Source organism: Sminthopsis crassicaudata, chromosome 3 (genome assembly GCF_048593235.1).
Source record: "Sminthopsis crassicaudata isolate SCR6 chromosome 3, ASM4859323v1, whole genome shotgun sequence".
In the NCBI taxonomy this organism is placed as follows: Eukaryota; Metazoa; Chordata; class Mammalia; order Dasyuromorphia; family Dasyuridae; genus Sminthopsis; species Sminthopsis crassicaudata.
Window position 1 is genome coordinate 497,046,571 of NC_133619.1, and position 27,080 is coordinate 497,073,650.

A 27,080-nucleotide genomic window follows, 5' to 3' on the forward strand; every position below is an offset into this window, starting at 1 on the left:
CACTTATTGAATAGGAATAATGGAGGCAAAACACTCAGTAAGATGAATGTTATTTGAAGGTGGGACAATTTTTGTCTTTGTATCTCCAGCATTCAGCTCAGTTCCTCGTATATAGTAAGCACTTCATAAATGTTTATTGAATAGAAATTAATTGAATCAAATAGTCAGTTTTCTAACCTCAAGGGATGAGTGGGCAAAGAACTTCGGTCTGCACCAGAATCTGGAATTCTCCTCTCTCTTCTTTGTCTGAGAGGGCCAGACACAGCTGAGCTCTCATGCGTGAGGGGAAACAGATGGTGTGTGAACTCATGAATGACTACTGGCTCAATTTTGAAGCAACTGAACTGTTTTGGGAGGGGAACTGTTACTCCAGCAGAGCATCAAATCAGGCAGAGGGAAATACTAATCTTTTACCTTAGTATCATGTTTTATTTCAATGGTGGTTTTGAATATGACAGTGACATTTGCTTTCCATTTTATGGAGACAAACACATTACAAACACAAAGAAGACATCACTACTTTCTAGCTGATTGTATCATTACCCCCAAAGAAGTCTGAATCTCTGAACTTATCTCCAAACTAGGTTTTTGATTATAGAAAAGTATAGGCCATAGTCCTTGGGAACTATTATAAAATGACTATTCTATAAAATGACAAGTCTGTTTTAGGGAGAATACTTTGGATTTCTCCACCAATATTGCTAAAGGGTCAGTGATTTTAGTGAATCAATTTTTTTTCTATATTGGGGATGTGAGGCAATTTCTTTTAGGAAATATGGTCTAGCATATAGAAAGGTCGCTGAATTTGGAACCAGAAATACCTCGGTTTGACTTTGGATTCCATTGAGCACTTGTTATGTGACCTTCATTAACTTTTCTGAGTTTCATTTTCTTCATCTGTCATAGAACCAGCTTGGTGAATTGGAAGGGTTCTATGCCAGCAGACAGAAGACCAGACTTTAGATATGGCTTGCTATATGATCTTAAACTTTAACTTTTAAAACTTTAATTTCATTATGTCTAAAATGAAGGAGTTGCATTAGGTGATCTTTAAAGTTTCTTCCAATTTGATGTCTTACTACCTATCTATCCATCCAATTTTCTATCTATTTATCTATCCTTCCTTCCACCTTCCTTTCTTCTCTCCCTTTCTCTGTCTCTCCATCCTTTCCTTCTCTGACCTCCCTTCCTTCCCCCTCCTCCTCTCCTTCCCTGAATCTCTCTTCTTTCTTCCTTCCCTTCTTTCTTCCCTCCCTTTTCATCTCCTCCTTTCCTTCCTTTATTCCTTCTACTTTCCCTCTCTTCCTCCCTCCTTCCTCTTCCCTTCCTTCCTTCCCTTCCTCCCTCCCTCCTTTTATATTCTTCCTTCCTTCCTCCTTTCCTCCCTTCCTCCCTCCCTCCTCCCTTCCTTTCTTCCTCCCTTCCTTCCTTCCTTTCTTCCTCCTTTCATTTTATTTCCTTTCCTTTCCTTTCTTTTTTTCTCTTCTCCTCTCCTTTCTTTCTTCTTTCCTTCCTTCCTATCTATCTATATATCTACTTTTTATTACTTTTACTCTCTTGAAGAATTGACATGAGGATCAAAGTAATCAATGTATGTAAAAATGTTTTGTTAATATAAAGTTCTATATACATATTATCTGAATGGCAGCTTCCCAGAATAAAAAAAAATAGCTAGTTGGCAAAAAAAAAAAATCTTTATATGTCCATTATTCTTTCCTGGAGAGTTAATGATGGAGTGTGCTGCATAGTCTTTGCAACCAGCCTAGAATTTAGTCAGTGAATTCTTCAGAGATCATACATGTCTATGCTATTGCATTAAGGAGATGTTCCCCCTCCCCGCTGTATGTAGACTCATTGGGACTCAGTGAAATTCATTCTATGCTCAGTAATGTAGTTAGGAGTCCTAGTATATGTTTCAGCAATCTTTTTTTCCTTCTTTTCTTTCCTCACTTGGCCACTGATTGCAATAACCATTATAGAACTTCATGAGAGTTTCAGAAGATAAGTTACTGGGAATAACCAAGTCTGCTGTAGGGAAACAGATGACTGCTTACTTAGCTTTCAGTTTCTTTACCTGGACCTTGTATGTTCACTTCCAAGAAGGCCATTTCCTCTCAGATATTGCCCCCTGTGTTTATCTAGTGCTAATTTAAAGACTCTCCACCTGTTTTCAGTCCATGTCAGGGATGGTGCCAATATGCTTGTGAATCAGCTCTCAACCATTTGTGCTAAGTTGATGGTGGGGAGGGGACATAATTGAACCAGACATCATAATTGCCTATACATCATCAATGTAGGTCTGATTCTTTACAAGTTACAATATTCATTTCCCACCTCCTCCCATTTTTGTTGATTTTAAAAGAACCAGGCCAGACTAATTAACTTATTGAAAAGGTGTCTAGTTTTGGTGCCATTTAATTAGGGAGCTTTTGCTGACTTGATCTCTTATAAATCTGAGCTTTTAAATTTGCCTTTATGTAGTCATAGTTAATTAAAACGTCAGCCTCAAATTCTCCTCTGATGATGACATTTTCCACATGAAGCTTTGGTCTTAACTTGGAGAATCTCCAAGTACTTTGCAAATGTTTAGTTTCACAATCCCTTTAATGAGCTTGGTACTAGTGACCATGTTGCCTAAAAGAAAGATGAGATTTGAATAGAGTCTACACTGTCCAAAAATGAAGGATAGTGTTGACAATCATGTGGATAATTTGATTAACAGAAAAAGTTGATACAGATCAGAGTACTTAATTTTTGTGATCCTGGACTCCCTGGGAGTTCTAGTTAAGTCTATGGACTCCTCAGAATCATGTTTTGAAATGCACAAAATAAAACACATAAGATTATAAAGGAATTCAAAGGTTAGTGAAAATAATGATGTATCTTTCCCCCTAACCTAAAAGGGATCTGTGAATCCCAAGTTAAGGACCCCGACTTAGAGAGTTGTCTAGGATGTTGTTCATCCTTCATTTTTTAAGATCAATAACATCACAGGATAATGTCTTGCACATGAATTATATTTAAGTGAGGCAGAGTTGCACAAAATCATTAGCCTCATCTTCTCTTCAAAAGACATCAAAATCCAGTGGCAAGACAATGGATGACCTTGGCATCTTTGATGTTTGACCAGGCTCTTGGTATTCTACAATGCCTATTTGAACCACCTTCATCACCAGTTGAACAATATGTTCTTATCCACCTATTCCACTAGAGGAAGTCTTCATATGTTTGCTATAGACATGCCTCTAACTCACTGATTGGTTTGAGTCCTGCAGGTTACCTCAGCTTGGCTTTACCCATTTGTCAAGATGATTTTACCAGGGAATGCCGAAACTGTCCATGTTACAACTACAACTGAGAGTTGGGTGAAGGTGAACACCAAACATAGATGACAAGTTCTGAAAAGGGCTGAGCAACCATGCTAAAGGTGCTGGTCCTCTCTGAATATCCCAACCTGAGGGTACTGAGAAAGTAAGTCACTTGCCCATTATTATAGTTACTCTGTTGAGAAGGCAAAGGGTATGAATCCAGGTCTTCCTGACTCCACGATTCAGACTTTCACTATGACATAGCCCTGCCCTTCTTTCTAAATAACTTTCTATTCTCATCTATCCCAAAGTGGATTTTTCTTTCTATACAATTATCCAATTTGAATAAACCAGTTATTCACCATGTCAGAGTAAATAGATTTTTCTTCTAAATACTTAAGGTCTTTCAAAATGAATTTTTTTCTATGAATTATCTACCAGTCACTGATGAAATTATTTGATCAAAGATTTTATCACTTGGTGGCCTGTCTACGAATGATAATCTTTTCAATATTTAGATAAGTTGATCTTTTGACAGCATTCAAGTCCCAATTCTCTAAAATTTTCTAGTAAATGTTCAGAGTCATCTCCATGATGATGAAGCATTGGTATTGGACTCCCCCCTCCAATATCCTGAATTATCTCTATCTTTACTAGTACTCCCCTTTATTTTTCTATACAAAGGCTGAGTGCTAACCCAATCCAACATTCAGAACTGGAACCAACCTCTTGCCTCTTGACTGTGTTAATCACTCGTCTCTTTCTTCATTTCCTCATTTTCAGACCTCAGTTTCACAATAGTGCCATTGTCACTGACTGTTTTTCTTTAAAACTATTAAAAGAGCAAGAGCATTAAGCCTGTCTGAAGTGTAGGAGTTGAAATGCAATGCAAGTAGGTGCCTGTTTTTAATAAGGAACAGTTTGGGAAGATCAGATCCACTTCATTGTGATGGATTTTTAGCCACCAGAATGGCATTTTCTTTCTTTAATAAGCAGGCTGAAAAAATCCCACACAGGCAGAACAAGACTTGACACATCAGTTTCAGTGACTTCTTTAGCAAAAACCAAGGCAGATAGGATGAATGATTCCTTCCCCAGAAAGCCATTCTTTACCATCTAATTGCCTTTCACAATCCATTAATTCTCCAGAGACTAAGGGGAAAAAAAGGTATTTTCCCAATTATCCTGCCACCAGGAGAATACTGTAGGTGGATCAAAGCTGAGGCTCAGTAAAAACGACTGACTTAATTGGAGCTTCCTAATCATAAGACATGGACTCCTTTTATTCTTGACCTTACACAATGCTCAGCCCATTAGTTTTTATGCCATTCTCTGGGCATATGTCCATGGTGAGGCTGTCTCAGGAAGTGATTGTTTAAGGGCATGTTTACATAATTTCTGCATGTAATTAGGTTTCTATGATATTTCACTACACAGAATTCTAGTACACTGTGAGGTATAGGGATATTGTGCAGGGAAAAGGGTTGTTGGGGGTACATAGAAAATGTACATAAATATTCACTCCTAAATTCTACAGGTCATGATTCAATGCTGATACTTGCCAAAATGATTAAGAACTTTCCTATTTGGATCTGTTCAACCTAAGTACCGAGTGATCTTTTGCTTCTCTAATTTTCCTAAATGAAGATATTTTACAGACTACTTAGTACAATCCCTCATTTTACATATAAGGATACTAAGACCACTGGGAAGTTAAGGAGTACTCTACTTCATCAGAGCTATTTTAAAAAATATCCAAATTCTCTACCAAAGGTAATAAAAGCCTCTACCACAGGTAATTTCCAATATACAGAAACTGAGGTCAGTGATTAGCTTCTGAAACTTTCAGAATGTCATAAACCACAAAATGCCTTGGAAACATGCGAATATTAAAAATCCACAGTTTGTCTTTGTAAAGCCATCAACCTATTGCAGAATTCAGAGAGAGAGACATTCTCTCAGTTTTGATGTTATGAGGTCAAAACTTTATATCTAAGATGTGGTAGTACTAAAGTTTCTACTTTGTGAAAAGGTAGGAAAAGAATGGGAATAAGGCTTGTCAAAGGCCAGGAATAGGGCTTGTCAAAGGCCATGTTGCCCTCAGCATGTTCTTTCTTCAGAATGATTCCTCTATTTTATGTCCCACCTTTCAGGAAAAGATTCCAAGGCTTTTCCCAGGTACTTACAAAGTCATTTTCATAATGTACCTAGGAACATAGGTAACAAAAATCAGATAATCCAATATCTCATTCATGGAGTTTTGTTGAGGAGAGTGTATTGTAAACCTTAAAGTACTCTGTGAGGATGATTTGTTATTATTGTTTTTCTTGAGAGGTTGAGGGCAGTTTCCATGTTACCAGTGTGTTTTATAGAGTTAAAAAATCACAGCAATTTATCACCACATACAAAGGGAATGTGATCTGGCTCATAGCCTGAAGAAGCCTTAGGGTCTAGCAGAGAACTTTACTGCTCTCCTCTTTGCTCTGGGTCACTGACAGTCCAGAAGTAGAGCTGAGAGGACCACAAAGGTATCAGAGCTGGGAACAGAGAAAGATGTACATATTCCAAGGCCGGAAGAGGAGTGTTGGCTAAGAGGGAAGCAGCATCATTGCTCATCTAGAAACCTCTTTGACAAAGAATCCTGGCTTTGCAAGATATCTGCATTCTTTTGGCTTAGTGGTAAAGGAATGCTAACAGGAGGAAAAGATGGCTAACAGAATGATAAATGACAAACGTGGATAGAGGCAATGTCAACTTTGGAGGCTGGAGAGGATTCTGAAGCCCTGATATCTTTGGATAAATTTTCTTCCAAGTCTGGTTAGCTAATTAGAATTGTCCCTATTCCATTAACCAGACAGACAAAAGTCATTCCTTTCTTCTCACCCTCCAAATTTTGTTTACTAAATACTCTCTGAGTTACATGCATTGAACTTTACTCTCCTTATACCTTCAGATGAAAAATAGTTAAGCTCTTACAAAAGGTAACATTTTTTTGAGATTTTTTTCCTGTTATATTTCCTTACCTCCCATCTCCCCATGGATTCCTAGTTCTTCTGAGATTTCCCTTGGGGATGAGGATGGAGAAGTCAAAGAAAGGGAGTCCTGTTCTTATTCTTTCTTAGTGTTTCCTTGCCTCAGGCCCTACCTCCTTGTCCCCTATCATTAAGGCTATCACTTTGCTAAACTGAGAGAGGCTCCTAATAACAGGCTTTATACAGTTTCTCCTAATTATGAAGCTTAAGGTTAGTTTTTTGACATCAAATGGGCACCTAGTATTTCCATTTGACCATTTATAGGCCCACTGCTTTAAGTCTTGGAATTCTTTCAACACTGTTAGTAACTTAAACCTGGCCACCTGGCTCATCCTGGATATATTAATTGCTTTGGTGAAAAGGTTATCTTTGACTATCCCCTTGCCTGTAATGATAGTTCCTAAAAATAGGAAGGCCATTGAACTGAAAATCAGGACATCCTAGGAACTAATTTTTGCAGGTGATTGTTTAAAAATAATCTATAATTTCATTCCTCTTTGCTTCCCTCCCAACTCCCCCACTTTCATCTCTGCCCTCCCAGCTTTAACATTGTCTGTAAACCTCACTTTCTGCAGTTCTCATCTAGGCTTACTCTAGTATATGAAAGAAAAATAAGATGAAAATTAGATGTATTTTGAGTTCCTTAAGCAAAAGTTTTCTGGGACAGAACCAGTTTTTGGTGTTCCTTGATCTGGAAGATATTTGAAGTGCACAGCATAATAAAGAATATGCTTTTATAAATTGCTAATAAAAACCAAATTTAATCTGACATCCCTGGTCTGGTTTTACTAAGACATAAGTCCAGGTTTTACTAGAAACTTCTAAGAGAGTGAATAGATTACATTTTAAAAACAAACCCAACTCAACACACTAATAATAGACATCTCAAATAGTATTCTTTCTTCAATGCCAGCCCCACCAACTGGCAAAAGCTCTCAAATAAAGAGTGCTTCCTTCTCTGAAGGCAGGGAATGCCTCTTTTGAGAATCTACTTCAAGGCCTAATGGAGCCGAGGGCAGAAGTGCCTTTTGCCCCTTCCATCCCCACTTCCATCCCAGCCCTTCAGCAATGTCTACTGAGAGCAGCCTAGAAATCCAGCTCAGGGAAAGCACCAGGGTCAGTGGGAAGAGAAATTAGGGGCTAAGCAGCAAAAAGCAAAGACATGATAATTATAAGACAGAAAGTCTCACTTTCATCTCGGACCCCTAGACATCATTCAGTTGGGACAAGATGGAAGGGACAGAACTATAACCCTTACAGGTGTAAGAGCAGGTAGCTTAGCAATGTTTGTATGTGTCATGGTGCTCAGGATGGCATTTCGTTGGGAAAGAAGAGGGCTGTCTAGAATACCTATCTTCTCCGAGCTGCTCACATTTCCAGCCACCTAAATTACCCATCTCAGTTAGTTTGCCTTATGGAGTCATAAGGAGACTGGCTGGAGAAAAGCCACCAGAAGGCAGTGTTCCATTCTCTGGGGCATGGCAGTCACACAGAGCTACTGGTCTCTCTGGCTCTACCCCGCTCAGCTTCTTCCTCTCCTTCCTCTGCCTTTTGGCCCAATCCCCCTAACAGAGTGGGGCTGGAGAGGTACTGAAGAAGCCGCCCTTCTCGCTGGGCCTCTGCCAGTTCCTTGGCACAGCAGGTGGGGGTGTTGGTCTCGTAGGTGTCATGGAAGGTGTTGTAGTCTACCTCATAGAAGCCCTTCTCTAGGGTGAGAACCGGCGTGAAGCGGTGACCCCAGAGAACCTCAGTGTCCATGTAAGAGCTGCGGGCCTGGCAAGTCATCCCTAGGAAAACAAAGGACAGAGAATTACTGATCCCCACAGGGATAGGCTGGTATTTATTAATGTTTATTTAATATATATATAAATATTTATTTATTGCTGTAAAATTTGCAGTGTTTTCACATAGATCATCTCATCTTTTCATTGCAATAACTCTGCATTAGGTACTATAATTTATCCCCATTTTACAAATGAAGAAATTGAGACTGACAAATAACTTGCCCAGGATGACATAGATAATAGATATGTAAGGTTGTATTTGAACTCAGGTCTTCCTATCTCCAAGTCCTGCACTGTTTACGTAGCACTATATTGGAGGTAGTCTTCATGAAGTACAGGGTTTCATTCACAAACCTTTTATTTTTTTATTTTATTTTATTTGTTTTTCATTGCATTCCAAAATGTTCATGTTTATTATTGATTGGTAGGTTGAGGGGAAAAAAGGAAAAAGAAAAAAGAATGAAATGAAGAAAGAAAGAAAAGAAGAGGAAAAAAGAAAAGACATGTATTGTTCAGTAGACAGTCCAGGAATAGATGTCTCTAAAATTAGGTAGGTAGGATGGTCCTTGGATAAAGAGCTTAGCATTTATGGTCAGCTTGTACTCAAAACATTTGTTGTACCTATCAGAACTTGGGCTTCACTAGCACTGCTTCCAGTAATCCCAAGTTCCTTTCTGACCCCAATAAGGTGTCAGAGAAGCTTTCAGTGGGAATCTCATGTTCATATATCAAAAACGAGTGCTACTGCTATTATCAATAATTACTAGTCACCTCCATAATCCTTTCCTACTCTGTTTATTTGAAATACACATTTTCTTTTAAAAGAAAGAAATATGTACACCCACACATCCTCTGTTCTTTGCTCAGGGACACTAAATACTTCATCATCTCTAATTCACCATCAACATAACTCTAGCCTTCTTAGCTTTCTATGCTCTCAGTATTTTTAGATTTAGGCTTTTCCCCAGAGAGGGAGGGAAGCTCTATTTTATGGCTGAGGAAATCTCTCTGTTTTGGAACATAGGAAAGTAACCTTTCAGCTCTCCACTACTTTGGTCTGAGGAAATAGACCCTCTGAGCATGGAGGAGAAATGTTTTTATCTTGGATCTCACATCAAGGCATCCTGGTTTAAAGTCAGTGTTAGTTTATTTTTCACCAGTTTAGATTTTCCTACATTATCAAGGCCGGTTCAGGGTTCTAGGCCACGTGCTGCCTTCTCTCAGAAGCTCTTGCCTGGGCCAGGTCTCCCACACTGGGATGATCATGGCCATGTTGGGGAACTGAATAAGTTAGAAGCAGATTGCCTCTAAGGACTCATCCAGAAAGAAAAGACTGGAGGGAAGCTGGTCCACAGCTTGTACCAGACAAATAGTTTAATTTCTCACTGTTTCTCTCCCTCAGTTTCTAACTTTTTAGCTTTAGTTATTCCACCCAACATTGGCCACAAGGTGGCTGAGATTCATACATGGGCATACATGGGGAGATGGCCTTTCTTCAACATTCTTTAATTTCCTCTCTATATAGTCTAGGCCATTGGGAAAATAAGTTCCATTAATTCCAACAGTCACTATAGGGAGTACTCCTTCCCATGGGATATGGAATCATGCAGGACCACAAACAAATACTTCAGGTTCCCCTGAATGGCACAGGTTCAAAGGAGCACTTGAATGGGGCTGATGATGAGGTACATCTTGGTGTGACTGTTCTAAAGGAAAGCTATCTTTCTAGGGTACCTTACACCCAACACTGCTGGTCCCTGGGTCTCCTGTTAACTCTGGGGCTAGGTGTTTTCTGAGTGGTGTAGCAGATGAGAATCCTGCACTTAGAAGTGGGATGAAGTGAATTAGAATTCTGCTTTAGATATTTGCTAGCTAGTTAACAATGACAAGTCCCTCAATCCACTTCAGTCTCACTTCCCTCATCAGTAAAACCGGAATGATAATGGCACCTACTTTATAGTGTTGTTGTGATCTCTAATGAGATCACACATATGTTGTTCTTTTCCAACTTTAAAGCACTATATAAATACTAGACATTATTTTCTAATGACCAGTATTTTACAAACTAGGATCTTCTTGATGAACACTCTTACCTATGCCCCTCTAGCTGCCTCATATTATAATTTCTTGATTGTATTTTACAGCAAGTCATACTATTCAAAGTGCTTTCTTATCTAGTATTTCATGTAAACCTCATGACAATCCTATGAGCTACAAAGGGTATATAAGTGTAACCCTTAAAAATTTCAAGGAAAAGCAGAAGAATGCTAACTGCCACTCAGAGAAGTATATTAAAAGAGCTCCAAGAAATAAGCCAGATAGTTGTATGCTAACCCTAAAGTTTACCCATATTTCAGTTTTCCTCAGTCACCATTTATCATTCTATCATACATGTTTGCCAAAACAATTTTTAATTCATTTAATATAGATCCCACTGGGGAAATAAGCTCCAAAAGTCAATTATTATTCATTATGGAGAGTACCACTTACTGAAGGATAGGAAATCATGCAAAGCTACAAACAAGTACTTCAGGTTCCCCTAAATGGCATTGGTACCAAAGAGATTGTTGAGCCTTGATTTAGGGTGAGCCCTTCTGAACTAGGATTGACAGGTAGGCTACTGGGATTGTGTTGTCCCATTGTTTGGAAAATGTTTTGCATTTGGGTCAAGAGTAACATTTCATGGTGTAAAGACAAATGGCAATTGTGCTTTTCTTGCTTGAGCTTCTCTATAGATATACCTCTGAAGGCAGGACCTCAGGGAGTTTGAAGGGGCTTACTTTCCCCCCTTTCATTTCCCTAGGAGGAGCAGGCATGGTGATGGTACTCTTCATGACTTCTTTGGGGAAAATGAAAATTTGGCATTGGATTGCCTCTACTGCTTCCCAATGGACACCAAGGCTTATGGGGAAAAACTTCTCACATATTATTTTATTTGTTCTGACTAGGATCTCTGGCCTGTTTATTATCTTCATTGATGATGATAATGGATTTGGGGGACACTAATGTATCTGTGAAAGACCATTTTTTTGCCTGAGAATCTCCTTGCTCTGATTCTGATTCCAAGACCATGGTAAAAGTGTCTTTCAGAATCTGAGGAACTTATTGTCCTCAAGCGTTGACAGCAATTAGCTTCCAGCATTTGTGCTTATGTATGGCTCCACTGATTCCTGAGGCTTCCAGTGTGTGCCATTTGGCAATTCTCTACAGCTCCAATGGACGCTCCAGCCTGGGCTAATTGTATGGCCCTGTGGCTATCACCAGAGAGGTCCTGTTCCAACAGCCCCTGGTAACCACACTTACTAATACCTGCTGTTTCAGGTTTAGACTTGAAATATCTCTAGGCATGATTCTAAAATGGGAAGGATTTGGGGATAGAAGGTGTTATTTAGTTCCTTCTAGAACAACTTGCATCCCCACTTCAGATCAAGGCTCCTTCTCCGATGATGCTTTGGGAAGATTTGGATCATTTCCTGATATGCCCAAATCAGGAAAGGCAGAAAGCACAGGTATGGCAGATGGGGGGAAAGAAGAGTGGTTAGATATAAGGCAGAAAATCAGTGACAGGAAAGGGCAGGGCAAGTTGTTGGGATCTAGAATCCTGGCTCCTGCCTTTGAATCCTCACCTACTCATTGCCTTTATAAACTTGGATAAAACCCAATCTCTCTGGGTCTCAGTATTTTCACTTGTAAAAATGAGTTGGTTGGTTCTGTCTTTAAGTTCTATACTACTGATCCAGTGATTCCTCAGGAGGCTGTGCTAGGGGAGGGAGAGGAGAGAGTCAAGGACCAAGAGTCTGCTCAGAAACCTTTGGTTGTTAGAAACCACACTGTGAGTGTGCTACATTGGCACAGAACCAAGCAGGTATCTTTAAGTAGTAGCAACAGTCCCAGGCTAAGGTGCCAGGCCAGAGCACCAGGATGCTTTTCCATGGTACCTCTGGGTATTTATGTCTCATTGAAGATGCAGCATTATTTACAAGGGAACTGAACAAGTAGGTAAGCAATCTTCTAGGATTGTTCAGGGGGCAGGAGTAAAGACTAAATTATATTCATAACTACTCCAATTTCCATAGCATTTTAAGGTTTATAGTGAGACTCTTTTATAACAACACTGCAAGGGAGAGATGCAAGCATTTCTTCCCCTCCCCATTTTATAAGTTAAAAAGCTGAAAATCAGAGAGATGAGATTAATGCAAGCAAATTAGAGACTAGGAGTCAATCCTGCTCTCTCTATCCTAAATTCTATGCTCTCTCTGAACTTGAGTCTAGGATTCCTTAACCTTTTTTATATTCCATCTTTTGGCAATCCGGAGAATCTTAGAATAATATCTTTTAAGTGAATAAAACAAAATGCACTAGATTGGAAAGCCAACTAATTATTTTGCAATATGTTTATCAAAATATTTTTAAAAGTTCATAGATCTCACATTAAGAACTCCTGATCTAGTCCCTCCTAACCGTGACATGTTGAAATGTTTCAAATATATATTTGAATTTCAAAATCTGTGGTAAAATAACTTTTAATTTCTCCCAAGGACCTGGACATTATGCTTTCAGATCGAGTCTGACTTTCTTGGATGAGACACATGGTGACTGTCCCATAGAATTAGAGATTTAGAATTATTAGTCATTGAGTCCTGAATCTCAGAAAGATGAAGTGCCTATAGGTAATATGTAGTAGAACAGGGACATAGCAAGGTCACACTAAAACAAGCTTTTCCATGGACTTTGAGGACAATTGGTAATGTCTTACCTGTAGCCTCTACCATGCCTTCTAAGATGACCACCACCTCAAACTCCTCCTGATTCAGCTGTGCCCTGGACATCTCCCAGAAAGGACTCTTCTCATTGATTTCATGGGAGATGATGAGAGGGGATACCAGGAAAAGGCGGTCATCCCCAGTGTCAAAACCTACATTAATGTCTGTTTGATTTAGGGGAATGAACTCCCCTTCTTTGGTCTGCCTGGACTTGATGAGCTTGGCTCGTATGGAGGCCTCTACAATGTGAGAATTTCGGAGGTCCCCCACCCGGAACATGAGACAAAGCTTATCATCCCTCATAGAAATGACTGCATTGTTAGAAAACATGAGGGTCTCTGCTCTCTTCTTGGGTTGACTGATCTTGACAAACATGCAGCCCACCATGAAGGCATTGACTATGGAACCCAGGATGGCTTGGACCAATAGGAGGATGATTCCCTCTGGACACTTCTCTGTGATGACCCGGAAGCCATATCCAATGGTGGTCTCTGTCTCAATGGAGAACAGAAAGGCAGAGACAAAGCCAGTGAGATTCTCAACACAAGGAACCCAGTTTTTGTCTCCAACGTGGTCCAGATCTCCCCGAATGTATGCAATGAGCCACCAAATAAAGCCAAAGAACAACCAGGTAATGGTGTAGACCATGGTAAAGACTAGGAGGTTGAAGCGCCACTTCAAATCCACCAGTGTTGTGAAGAGGTCACTCAGATAGCGATAGGTTTCCTGGACATTTCCATGATGCACATTACACTTGCCACTCTTCTCCATGTATCGCTGCCGGGGTTTCTTGGTTTCCGTCAGGAGACGGGTCCGATCAGTAGTGATGGGGACATAATCACGGGCTTGTTTGGGAATTTTCCTGGGGTCTCTAGGGGTAGTTCCAATCTCCATGTCTTGGTTCATGGAATTCCTAGAATCTCCAGCCATAGCGTGGCTAGTTTGGGGTAAAAGAGACATAAATCAGCACTACTGACTTTTCTGGTTCAGTTGAGTATGTATGTCCTAAGTAGAGAAACCTAGCAAAACAGAGAAGCATGGAATTATTGTAATGAAAGGTACCATAAAAAACATGTAACTTCCACCCTCTCCAACTTTGCATATGGGCAAACTGAGACGAAGTGACTTGTCCAAGTTAACTTAATGGCAGAACTAAACTAGGATCTAGGTCTCTTGATATTTTCCTCTACATGATTATTCCTCAAACTGCAAGAGAGCAGTTTTTACCATAGAATGCAATGTTTTATTATGCATGGAAATTTGATTCAATAAACATTTATTATATGACTACTTGGGGGACGCTATTAGAGAAGACATAATGTGAAAGGAAGATATAGGTTTAGAGGTCCTTATTGTCATTGAACTTCCATTTTAGCAGGAAGCTATGTAGAGATATATATGTGTGTGTATATATATACATATATATATGTATATATACATATATGTGTGTGTAAACATATATGCACGCATATGTGTACATGTGCACAGAAACTATAAAGCAAAATAATATATGATAAGTAAATTAGAGGGGTATAAAATACCATGTAAAGTTCAAAGGGGAAAAGGTTATTATCAACTGAGGGGAATCAAGGAGAATTTATGGAAGTAGCTTTAATAAGAATTTCCAAAACAAATATTCTAGGTGAATACTGTATGAGCAAAGGCTTGGAAGTCATGTTTGTGGTTAAAGAGCAGTTGGGGTTGGAAAGGGGCAGGAGGAGGAAAAAAAAGAAAAAAAGAAAAGAAAAGGGCAGGAGAGGTATATTGTTGCCAGGTTGTGAAGGAATCTAATTGGTAGGCAATCTTTATTTGGTAGGCAATAGAGAACCAATGAACATTTTTGTGTAGAGGGAAAAACAGCTAAATAAATGCAAGAGAAAGGTTATTCTAGCAGTGATATAAGAGATAGATCAAAGGGGGATGAAAGTGAAGGCAGAATGATCTGTTTCAAATGGTCATTGAAATGGTTAGAAAGGTGATCAGTAGGATCTGTGCTAAAGTAGTGGTTATAGCAGTAGATAGGAGGGGGTGATATGACAGATGTTAAACATATAGACTAACATAAAGTGATCAATCAGTTCAAAAGTTTGAATACCTAATAGAAGATAACTATATAAAATCCTCACCACCACCACCACCACCCTTAAAATGCCACATTACTAAGTGTAACCTTGCTGGACCTGTTGTCCTAAGGTGGTCCAGATACAGCCCCTGCCTTCTAAGAGCTTGTGAACAACAATATGGCAGGATGTTCATCAAATCAAAGAGTGGTAGAGCTAGATTTAGAATATCAATTTCCCAATGTCTTCCAAATGTGTTCCAGAGATGGTTGATATGGGATTCATACTTTATCCAGTTTGCTCCCACAGATAAGTAATGACATCCAGTTCTATACAACTTCCTAACCTAGGGTTCTTACAAGTTTATTTCACATGCTACTGGAAAGAATTAACATTTCTATTGTGATGCTGGCTAAGAATATGTGGAGCCTGCAAACTAAGGTAGTTCATGATTTATACTTTGACTATTTTAATTGCCCCCTCCAGGAAGTAGATCATATTTAATGTCACCTCAAGGGATACAAGTCATTTAGATCCTTTGTCATTTTTATGAGTAGGCTTTTTTCTTTTTTTTTAAACCTACATTCATCTCAATAAAAAATCTGGACTGTTGTTTAAACAAATGCAAAACATCTTTCATAAATCTACCAGCACATAAATCCATCAGTTAGCAGTCTCTCCTGGATATCCTCTACTAAAGAAGGCCCCCTAACATAGTCTTTCTTTTTCCCTTCCTGGGCCAAGCCTAGCAGGTTCATATAGACCTTCCCCAAATCAAATGATGGGGTCATACAAGGCACTATCTGCTTTGTAACTTTAATGTGCATTTCCTATTTTACTACATCACCTGCTCTCCACTCCCTGTCAAGCCTACTTACAAGGATAAATGAGACAATAAGATGGAAGGTTTTAGAGCTTCTTTGCAGAAAAGTTGAAAATCAAGTCTAGGACTGAATATAGCTCTTCATGAAGTATAATATCCTTTCGTCAGAATCATTTATTCATTCAACTAACATTATGAAACACCCTTAATATGCCAGGCACTATACTGTGATACAACAACAAAAGTTATTGACTCCAAAGGGTTTACATTTACAAAGAAAGGACGGGAGGGTAGAAATCTTACTCTTCCAAAATGAACAATGACCAGAGATGGGCCAAATGGACTTTTGGATCCAACAATAGAACTGATTCTGAACATCAGTTATTAGCATTCTAAGTGATAGTATCATGAAAATTTTAAATGCTGGGATCCAGTATATACTTTGTGTGTAATGAGTATGCTGTTTTAGGATGTACTCAGGAAAAGAGAAGACTTTAGGTTTGCTCTCTTACAATTGTTATAGAATGCCTTGTGCCAATATTGCATTGTCTTCTTCTGTTATTCGACTTATTCTCACCCAGAATTGCAAGACAAATCTTTGTAGCATGTTTTAAAAAAAATAAGGATGTTCTAAGCACTAATACTCATATATGAAATTCTCCTATAAAAGGACTCATAAGGGGTAATTTGACTATTAAATGCTATTTTGTAGCAATTTATAATTCTTAAGATATTTTATAATCTTCATTAATTATAATAGTGATTTAAAATAACTATAATAAGCTTATATGGTACTTTCTATACTGTATAATATTTAAAATATTAATGAAGTAGATAAGGAAATTATTGTTGTTCCCAATTTATGTATAAGTAAACTGAGGCTTTGAGAGGTTGTCATCCATCTAGTTAAGAGTTGGAGATATAATTACAATTCAGTTCTCCTGATTATATATTGACTTAACTAGGCCTACCTTAATTTTTTTGCATTCACAATTCTTTTTCATCCAAGAAATTTTTATATGACCCTGTGTTTGTAGATGCATAAAATAGAGATACAAATCAAACTACTACTGAAGATAAATCATAATTTATAAATGAAAGTTCTTTGTGTCTTAGGAAGCACTATGAAAACATAAACTATTATTATAAGCTTTGTTTTAAAAATGAAGAAGTTGAGGCATGGAAAGTCCAAATAATGTGTCCAACACTAACTAGTAAACAATTCAATTTGACAAGTGTTTTGTGATTTAATACTACTGTGCTATAAAAAATGATAAATGGTTGATTTTAGAAAAAAAATGAAAAAAAAACTTAAATGGCATGATGAAAAGTGAAATGATCAAGACCAAGAGAAAGATTCGTACAAATTGAAGCAATATGGTTTAAAGAATAATTGTGAACTACTAAGTTCACAATAAAAATTAAGTTATTATAAGTATTGCAAATATTCAAGTTAACTACAAAGGACCTATGAAGGAAGATGCTATCCTTACTCCAAGAGAAAGAACTGATAAATAGAAGCATGGATATTTTTACATATTTTTATAAATCTGTGCCAAATTCTTCTCTAGTGTCATGTGGGAAGAGGGGGAGGGAGACAGTTTGGAACTTAAAGAGTAGCAAAAAAATTGAATAAAGAAAAAAAAGAACAACATTTTTTGGTATCAGCAAAACAAACAAACACTATTAAATACAAGGTGTTAGAGATAGAAAGTTAAAAGTGAAAAATAGTTTCTGCTCTCAAGGAGCTTATATATTTTACTGACCATGCCTTAACTCTCTGAATTCATTTCAAGGATTTGCAAAAATCCTTATTCCAAAAATCTTCCTAAAGTTAAAAGGATTTAATTGGACATTTCAAAATTCAGAATATTTTCTTTGGATTCAGGGGCTTTGATAAACTTGCCTCAAGAAACATACAAGGAAAGTATTTGGCATATCTTCAAATACCCGGATCCTCTACCTGTAATCTGAAGGATGCAGACTGAGACAATGATGTTAGCAAATCTTATTAAAATCTAAGCAAGCTCATTAGGGCTCTCTTAACTTTAATCTTCTTTTGAAGGTGAATAGGAAATGGTACACTGATGTGATCAAATCTAGGGAAAGGCAAAGTTTAAAGGTCCAACAAAGCAGATTAATCTCTTTGATATGAAAAGTACAAAAACCAAAGGACAGACATTGGTAGAAAAAAGGAAGAGAGGCTATATCTATTTAAACTGGTTCACCAGTGAATCATGCTTTCCTCTCTACAAGCTTAAATGCTCCCCAGGACAATAGGACTCACCTATCCATAGTGATAGGGATTCTTCTCCAAGCTGTAGCTGTAGGAAGTCAGAAATCACTGACATCCCTGGTCAGATAGTACCTGCAACTGAAAAGCCACATAATTTCCTGAAAAAAGCTTTAAACATATGATATCCCTGTCTCAGGATCAGTTTCATTATCTGTAAAATAGGAATAATCATAATCTTCACTTCTTCCTCAATCTTTAAATACAAATAGGGGAAGATATCTATTCTTATGAACTTTTGAATTTGTATGGTCTGGAGTTAGGAATTTTTCTTTTACCTCTAAAGTTATACCTGGATCATATGAGCACTTCTTCAGTAGGAGAGAAGGTGGTAAACTTCCTGAGTTAATGATTAATAAAACAGAGGTTTCATCTTAGAAGATAAAGAGAAATCTTTTGAGTCCAAAGCAGCTCTATTGAAGGAGAAAGTAGAAAAATTGGTTTAGGAGTCTTTAATTATAATTGGTTTAATATTTATATTGGATGGATTTCTTCTTTTATACTTTGGGATGGCTAGGTATTTCTGGTGATATCTTTGCCACTAAATATAGAATAGCATGTCACTTAAGTTCAATTCACTTGCATGTCATGGTGTCACCTCCTTGATGTCATAATGTTGTTTCCTTTTATTGTCCTGCCTCAGTTTTCCTACTTAGGCTACCTCAATTTCCCTGAATTGTTCTGCCTCAATCCCCCTGGTTGCAACCCTCCCTTGATTATTAAGACTGATATAATTTAGGGCTGGCTACTCTAGGGTCATAAACTGTAAATGTTTAATCTCAGATAAGGGAAAGATCTTCCATTCAGACATCTTGGCTCCCAAGTCCACCTAAGTTATCAAGAATTTATGGTCCTACCCCCAACCTGTCAGAATTTAATTGATGGTCCCTTTCTGGAAATTCCTGTGTTCATCAGTGTTCAGATTCTACCCCTTGCCTTTGTCTCCTCTGATCATTAGAGAAATAAAAATCATTATAATCTCACTTTGATGCTGAATTCTTTGAGAAGAAAGTCCAGTTCAGCCCCTGAGGCAGAATGGATTCTCCTCTGCCTCCAGACTATCTCTCCCTTTCAGAAACTCAAATAAAATATTTAAAACTCTCTAATCTCTATCTTGCCTCAGTTTCTTCAGCATTATAATAGTAATCATCTTTGAGAATGAAGGACAATCTCTGTGAGTAGGAGCTGCCCCTGTAGGAGCTGGGCAACATGTCTCTTTCTTCTTTCTCCCTCTCCCTCTCCCTTTCCCTCTCCCTCTCCTGCTCCTTGTTCTTATTCTTCTTGTTCTTCTTCTCCTTGTTCTTCTTCTTCTCCTTGTTCTTCTTCTTCTTCTTGTTCTTCTTGTTCTTGTTCTTCTTGTTCTTCTTGTTCTTGTTCTTGTTCTTGTTCTTGTTCTTCTTCTTCTTCTTCTTCTTCTTCTTCTTCTTCTTCTCTCTCTCTCTCTCTCTCTCTCTCTCTCTCTCTCTCTCTCTCTCTCTCTCTCTCTCTCTCTCTCTCTCTCTCTCTCCTCTCCTCTCTTTCTCTCTGTCTCTGTCTCTATCTCTGTCTCTCTATGTGTCTCTGTCTCTCTCCCCCCAGACCCTCAGCCAGTCCCAGGGCTCTTTCCCCTGGCCACCCTATCTTTTTGAGGATTTACAGCTGCTCTGTCCTCAGTTTCGGTCTATGGCTGCACTATGTGCCCAAAGCACCCAAGTTTTTGGTGAGGGGGGAGGCCTGAAAAGTGACAGAAAAACAAAGATTTTCAAATACTGAGGGGAAGAAGGAGTTTGGAGACAGGAGTGGGAGAAAGATGTGTGGCCTTGAAAGACTGCACACAGACATAAAATATCATTGTGTTTGCATTGCAGCAAGCTAGTGTACCAAAGCAATTAGCCTGAGTAGTCAGGCTCCTCACGAAGAGATGGCACTACAAATTCAATTAAGGCCCTGGGACTTTATGTGAATTCCTTTCTCAGCAGGCTGCTTCAGGATGAAACATCCTGACTGGTGTTTTTAAAACACTTCTCATGACTCTTGCCTGGATTCTGGTCCCCTGACGGCCACCTGCTTTGAGCCAGGAAACATAAAAAACCGAGACGCCGTTCTTTCGTGGCCCAGGCTTCCCTTCTGTGTCTCAGTTTAAAAAATAGTACTTTTCTGAAAGCAACCACCAGGCAGCTCAGAGAGGCTGAAAAAAGGGAGCTCGGAGGCTAAATGTCCCCCTTCCCTTCCCCTGGGAAACTAATGGGAATCCATTTTGTTTTCCCAGAACAATTCAAAGGTGATGAGTTTTAGTCCATTAATCCTGACTAGATTTGGCGCCCCTATTACCTAAGAGGTGGTTACTTTGCTGTGCATTTTCCTCAGCTAAAGACACCTGTTCAGATTGTCAGCAATGAGGAAGAGACAGAGTGCTCCATACTTCTACTTAAGGACATCCTTGGAGCTAGCCTTTTAATTTTATAGATGAGGAAACAATCTTAATAAGAGAATGCTATTTATTTAAAGGACACAGGCTACTCAAGAGCAGAGATGAGATATGAACTCGTTATTTGTATCCAGATTCAGGTTTCTGTCTGCTGCAACATATTGTTTCCTTTTGACTCTGTGTGTTTATTTTTTAAACTTAACCTGTCACAGCTTTTTTAAAAAGCACAATTAACTTTTGTTCCTTTGAAAAACAGGTTTGGGGGGGTAGGTAGGTGATGCAGTGGATAGGGCACCCATCTTGGAATCAGAAGAACCTGAGTTCAAATTTGATCTCAAACACTTGACACTTACTAGCTATGTGACCTTGAGCTGGGAAAAAAAAGAACAGATTTTGGATTTTTGTTTTCATTCTTCTCCAGGAATATTTTTAGGACCAAGTTGGAAAAGGGCTACTGGGATCCAGGATACAAAGTAGAGTGAGATGGAGAGGTTGGAATTCTTATTCTGGCCTGGCCTGGAGGTAATGAGTTGATAAACATTAATCATACCTCAGCTTCCTTGATTGTACACTGAAAACCACTCTACCAATTATTAGATTGTGAGCTCCTTGGGGGCAGGGATTATCTTTTTATTTTCCTAGTACTTAACATAGTATATAGTAAGTGCTTAATAAGTGTTTATTGAATTGAATTGAGCCTAGGGTGATAATAATAAAAATAATAAGGATAGTAGTAAATTTGTCATGTCACTAGAAATGTTCCATCCCAATAAGTTCATACAATTGGCTAGGGCCCAAGCCTATTGGTGCCAAGTCCAGGGTACAAAGAAAAACCAAGCTAGTGCTTGTTCTCAAGGAGTGATGATGGTGATGGCAGTGATGATGATGATGATAGTGATGATGATGATGATGATAATTTGCACTACTATAGTGCTTTTATTCTCAAAGGACTTGGATCATATTACTGGGTCCTCACCATACCAAGGGACATTTATTCCATTATTATTCCTTTTTCCCAAGTAAGAAAACTGAGGCTTACATGGGTGACATGGTTTACCTAAGGTCACAGTATTGTACCTTGTTCAGTAGGAAAGGGCTATGAATATGGGTTAAAATGAACTGTAGGAGATTTTACAATGAAAACAAACACATAAATCCTATAACTATGATGTAACTGATGGCTCAGACCCCAGAGCAGGACTAAATGATTTCAAAGGTCCCTTTCAAGCTCTAAAGCCTATGAACTCCAATCCTGCTACCTTCTGAATCCCATGAATCATTTTGACCTGGCCTTATTTGTATTTTTAATTTTTTATATTTTAAGCTCTGCATCTTTTTGTAGGGCAGTATTTGCCATATTACCTAAAGCTTAATGGCAAAGAGCCTGGGTACACATACACACCCCCCACACACCATTCTCTTTGAGATTTAAAAATTCCTACCCTTTTCTATTTCTTATTTCAATTCAACAATCATGTTGTGCCTGAAGGGATGGAGAAAATATTTATTATTTATCATTTACTAATATTATTTGAACCCAGATTTATGTAGCTAGAAAACTGTCCAACTCAAAAGCCTATTTTAGAGGGGAAGCTGACCTCAGAGACACTATGACTATGCCAGATCTTTTTCTGGGTCTACCCAAAGCTTGTGCTTTGCATTCCCCAAGGTAGATTGACTTATCCACTGATCACATCTGCAATTGCCCTTCTGGAGATTACCTACAGCCTATACTAGGCCAGTCAGGTTAATGTCTTTATGTAATGTAACCTCACAAAGATGCACAGAGGGAGCCACACCTTCTTTCCAGATATCTTCCTACCAAACAATCTAATGAATTTCTAAAATTATTTCAGATTCTGGGGTTTGTTATCATAAAGAGGTGAGCTGGGGGAAGGGAAAGAGGGAGATTCAAGGATGAATCAGAACCTATCTTGTTATTAACGACCTCACTCATCTCATAGAGGGATGGAATAAGATAACTAAATATAGAATACAGCATAATTATAATATAGTCAGAGATCAGCTAGTCCAACCACATCCTTTTTTTTTTTTTTTTTGTCATTTTCAGTCATCTTCAATTCTTCATGAGGGGTTTTCTTGGCAAAGATACTGGAGTGGTTTTTCCCTCAGGAAACTGAGACAGAATTAAGTGACTTGTCCAGAGTCACATAGCTAATCAGTGTCTGAAACCAGAATTGAACTCAGAAGGAAGAATTCTCTTGACTTAGCACAACACTGTATCCAATATACCACTTCACTTTTACACTCCTTTTACAGGTGAGAAAACAAACATCAGAGATGCAAAGTCAAGGTCACATAGGTAATAAGTCACAGAGGCAGGATTTGAATCCAGCACCTACAATGTTAAAACACTCTTTTCCTTGAACCAGAGACTTAGAGTCATAAAGCCTACTTGCATTAGTCAGTTACTCATTGTGTGATCTTAGTCAAGTAATTTCATCTGTTTTAGACTTCTTTTCTTCATTTGTAAAAGGTGGGAATTGGACTTGACCTTTACTTGACTGATATTTTTCCTTCTGATGCTCTATTGATTAGATCATAGTGTCTCCCTGTCGTAGTGGAGATAGATATTTCTGGAGCAACCCACCTTCTCCCTTGATTCTTCTGTAGACAAAGTCAGACAAAGATGGTTGTTGGAAGGGATGCTACTAGTAGTCACTAATGTACAACTGAAGGGCTTAAATAGAGCATCTTGCTGTGGTGCTGGTCCAATTGGTGTCATGAGCTTAGAGAGCCCTCCAGCAGAGATTGTAGGGGCTCTTCAGGGCTTGAGAATTTTCAGTACCCTATAAATGCTAACAAGGACTTGGGTTCCCTAAGGAATGGCATAAAATCCCAGGAGGTAAGATAAAAAGCACAAAGACTAAAACCGATAAGAGACCAGACCAATCCTTCATAGCACAAGGAACTCCCATTTGAAAACCCAGAATGTTTTGTACTCTTGGGACACTTCTTAAAGTCTGTTGATTTCTGCAACAGGCATAGTTATTCTGCAGTGTATTATAGCTATTCATCTTATTCCTCTGTTATATTAGTAAATCCTTTTCCTCTGTTACATTGGTAAAATCCTTGAAAGTAGGACCGGTTTTTCATTTTAATATCTCCAATCTCCCTCAACTCCTGCCAAGGGAAGTGCCTTGCACATAGTATTTATGGTTTGTTGAACTGGATTAAACACATAGTTATAAAATAGCAGAAATTTTTCTAAATTCTGAAGGCTTTTTGTTTGTTTTCTAGGGTAAAGATGATTTTTTTTTCTTGTTAAAAATTGGTTCAATGGAAAGGGACTGGAATCAGCAAGTCTGAGCTCAAATATCCCCTTTGGAGATTATTACCTAAGTGATAGGTCATTTCATTTTCATGGGTGTCAATTTCCAGCTGACTACAAAAAACATTCCCCATCCTTCAGCAACCCCTGGGAGAATGTAGGTTGCTCCAGAAATACCTTTCTCCAATATTGCAGGGAGTTATCATGACATAATTGATTAAGGATAAGAAGGAAAAGTACAGGTCAAGTCCAATTCCCCCCACTTTTTTTTTTTAACAAATGAGGGGGTTGTACTAGGTGGCCACTTCTGACTCTAGGTCATTTTCCCTAGGTATTGTCAGTTTATTCAACTGTAAAATGAAGACAATAATACCTATAGCATTTACCTCATGGAATGTTGTGAAGATCAAGATAATGTACATAGGACACAATAAATCTTAAAGTATTACTTAAATGTCAATTATGATTGATATTCAGCTATAATAGGCTATAGTGTCATCTATGCTCAAACCCAGGTTTTGTCTTCCCAGTCATCTTTTAGGAGCCTTTCAGAATAGCCACTCTGTCTGTTGGCCTGGATAGTACTGATTCATCTCAGAGAAGATGACGTTCCTCTATTCTTCAAAGGCTTACAACTTGAAGTTGCTCACACATATTATTGGACGACCATAAGCCTCTTGCATGGTTTCCTCAGTTAAATGACCTTGCCAAAAGTTCTTCCAGTAACTTTATTACTTGCTGGGATTGGGGAGAAACTTATTCCTCTGTTAGATTAGTAAAGTCCTTAAAAGTAGGACTGGCTTTTAATTTTAATATCTCCTTCTTCCCCATTCCCCAACTCCAAAGTACCAAGGAAAGTGCCTTGTACATAGCATTTACTGTTTGTGAACTGGATTGAGTACATAGTTACAAAACAGTAGTGATTTTTCTAAGTTCTTTAAATATCAAGAACAGAGATGAATGGAGATAACAAGTAGTTGGAGGGTCATAAAAGCAGGGAAGGATTAGCCCCAGCATGTCTAACACTACTTTACTCTAGTATCTAACTAATGAGCTCTTGGGTATCCTGGCTCCTCTATGGCTAATTCATAAAGGGAATGGTAAGGTCTAGGGACAAGTGTTTAAGCTTACATACAAAATTAATTTGTATAAGAAATCTTCAGCAGCTATTTGATTTCACTAAGATGTGTACAACTTTCAATAACTTAGGCTGCATCCTTATGAGCTACCCTATCCTATGAGCTACCACCCTAAAATCCTTATTATTGAGTGGCTGATCTTCCAGAGCCATGAGTCTTTCTGAATTTGGCTAAGCTGGTCCTCCAGTGACAATGATGTAGTCTGTCAACAGAACCATACTTAAAACCTTTCCAACATGGTAGGTCCTGATGGTTCATTATTTACTTATCTTTAATATGTGGGGTTTGGACTAGATGACTGCCAAGGTTTCTGACAGCTCTAGAGCGAGAATCATATGGGATTTGGTTTCTCGTTTGTGGTAGGTTGAAGTGTATTTGATATTAGCTCAAAGATCTTGTATAACATGGGGGATCAAATTTCAGGTCTTGCCTAGGGCTTATAAACACCTTGCTCTAGCTCTGGCCTGTAGGGAGAACTAATCCCTCTTTGAACGCAGTATGACGTTCACAGTGGGGGAACCAGTTAGCAGGACCTCCTCCTCCTAGAAAGATAGGAAAGAAAGATGGCTTTCCTGGGGAGAGAGAGAGTCAGAGTGAAGAGTCTATGTCTCTTTATAATACATATACACAATTCTGTTTTGTTTTGCATTGAGCCTAGTATTGAGAGGAAATGTGGCACAGTGATAAGAGAATTGGATTCAGAAACAGGAAGGCTAGGGGTCAGGTTCTACCTTTGACTTCCTAGTCATAGGAAAGTGATTTAATTTCTCAGTGGGTCCAAGCAACTTTCTAAAGTTACGAAGTAGAAAAGCTGTTCAGATATTAGTAGAGGAAGTTTCCATACCTAAAATTTATCATACCAATGAAATCATAAATATGGATCCAAAAAAAGAAAAATTCTGGCTTTAGGGTGGGATGGAAGCAGTAAAGGGTTCCTATTTCTGCCACATTTGGCCTAATGATGAAAGCTTTCAGTGAATCCACCGTAGTAAATAAAACTCCAGAGGCGTGTGTCTGTAAGTGTATGCTTTTGGGAGTATGGGTTGATCAGGGGTATTCACTGTAACTTACCCAGATAAATGAAAGAAAAAACAAAACAAAACAATCATTTCTTGAGTCTTGGGCTGAAGTAGGACTGTCTGAGCCTGGCAACCTAACTTAGCTACAGCCTGCCCCCCCACCCCCATTTCCATTGGCTTCTATCTTTCTTGCTCCAATGGTGACTTGGCACATTCCCCTGGTAGATGCTTCCCTCCCTGCCCTCCTTCTTTTTCCTTATTTGGGGATGCCTTGTTAGTGTTGCATGGAGCTGCTGTGAATTGGCTATTGTCCAGGTCAGTGTCCTACCTCTACAGAGCTTGGTACAAAGTTGATTAGAAGAGATGAATCCTCTCACTCCTACCCTCACGCTCCATCAATAAGTAATCAGTCACATTTATTGGAAGGTAGCTTGGAGTAATGAATAGACTTGGCCTCAGGGGGGAAGATCTGGGTCCAACTCTCCTCCAGATGGGTGGGTGGAGCAGTGGATAGAGCACGAGACCAGGAGGAATCCTTGAATTCAAATCCAGTATCAAATCCAACTTATTAGCTATGAGACTCTGAACAAGTCCTTTAACCTTGCATTACTTTTCTCAATTCTAAAATGAGGATTATAACAACATCTATTTGTAGGATTGTTGTGAGGATCAAATGAAATAATGTTTGTAAAAAGACCTTAATACAAGTGCCTGGTACATAGTAGATACTATTTAAAACTTATTCCATTCCCTTTCCTACCCCTTTTGTCATCTACTGACTGTATGATCCTGATATTTGATTTTCTCAATCCTGGGCAGGTCATTAAATGTCTTAGAGCCTCCAAATAACTATTTAAGACTTTATGCCTCAAATATTTCTTTCTCTTAAGCAGTAGATAGTGATAGAAATGAAATAAAAAGGGGAGGGAATCTTGGGGAAAAAGAGAGAAAAATGACCTGAAAACAGACAATGGAAATACAAAAACCAGTACAAACTACACAATTACCCATTACTGCTTTACAGAGAGAAAGACACCATGTGTGGATGTACATTCTCTGTGTATGATTGCTGAGCAGGAGGAATATTAGGACTGAGGCTATCTGTAGTTGAATCAGGAAAGGAAGTTGCTTGTCTCTCCTGGACTCAGTGACCTTGCTAG

At 38.6% G+C, this 27,080-nt stretch overlaps 1 protein-coding gene across 4 annotated transcripts in view; it reads right to left on the bottom strand.

Annotated features, from left to right (window-relative positions):
- Nucleotides 1-403: 403 nt before the first annotated feature.
- The window catches only part of KCNJ5 (potassium inwardly rectifying channel subfamily J member 5), a 53,046-nt gene continuing 26,369 nt past the window's right edge, over nt 404-27,080 (bottom strand). For 2 of the 4 annotated variants that reach the window (XM_074303824.1, XM_074303825.1), the window contains 3 exons: nt 18,058-18,144; nt 12,881-13,824; nt 404-8,127 (listed from right to left, as the gene is read on the bottom strand). In XM_074303824.1, coding sequence (XP_074159925.1) covers nt 7,826-8,127; nt 12,881-13,824; nt 18,058-18,065 — 1,254 coding nt within the window. In that variant the 5' untranslated portion in view covers nt 18,066-18,144 and the 3' untranslated portion in view covers nt 404-7,825. Of the gene's footprint in view, nt 8,128-12,880; nt 13,907-18,057; nt 18,145-27,080 lie in introns of all 4 variants that reach the window. The other 2 variants (XM_074303822.1, XM_074303823.1) reach the window with 1 other exon arrangement.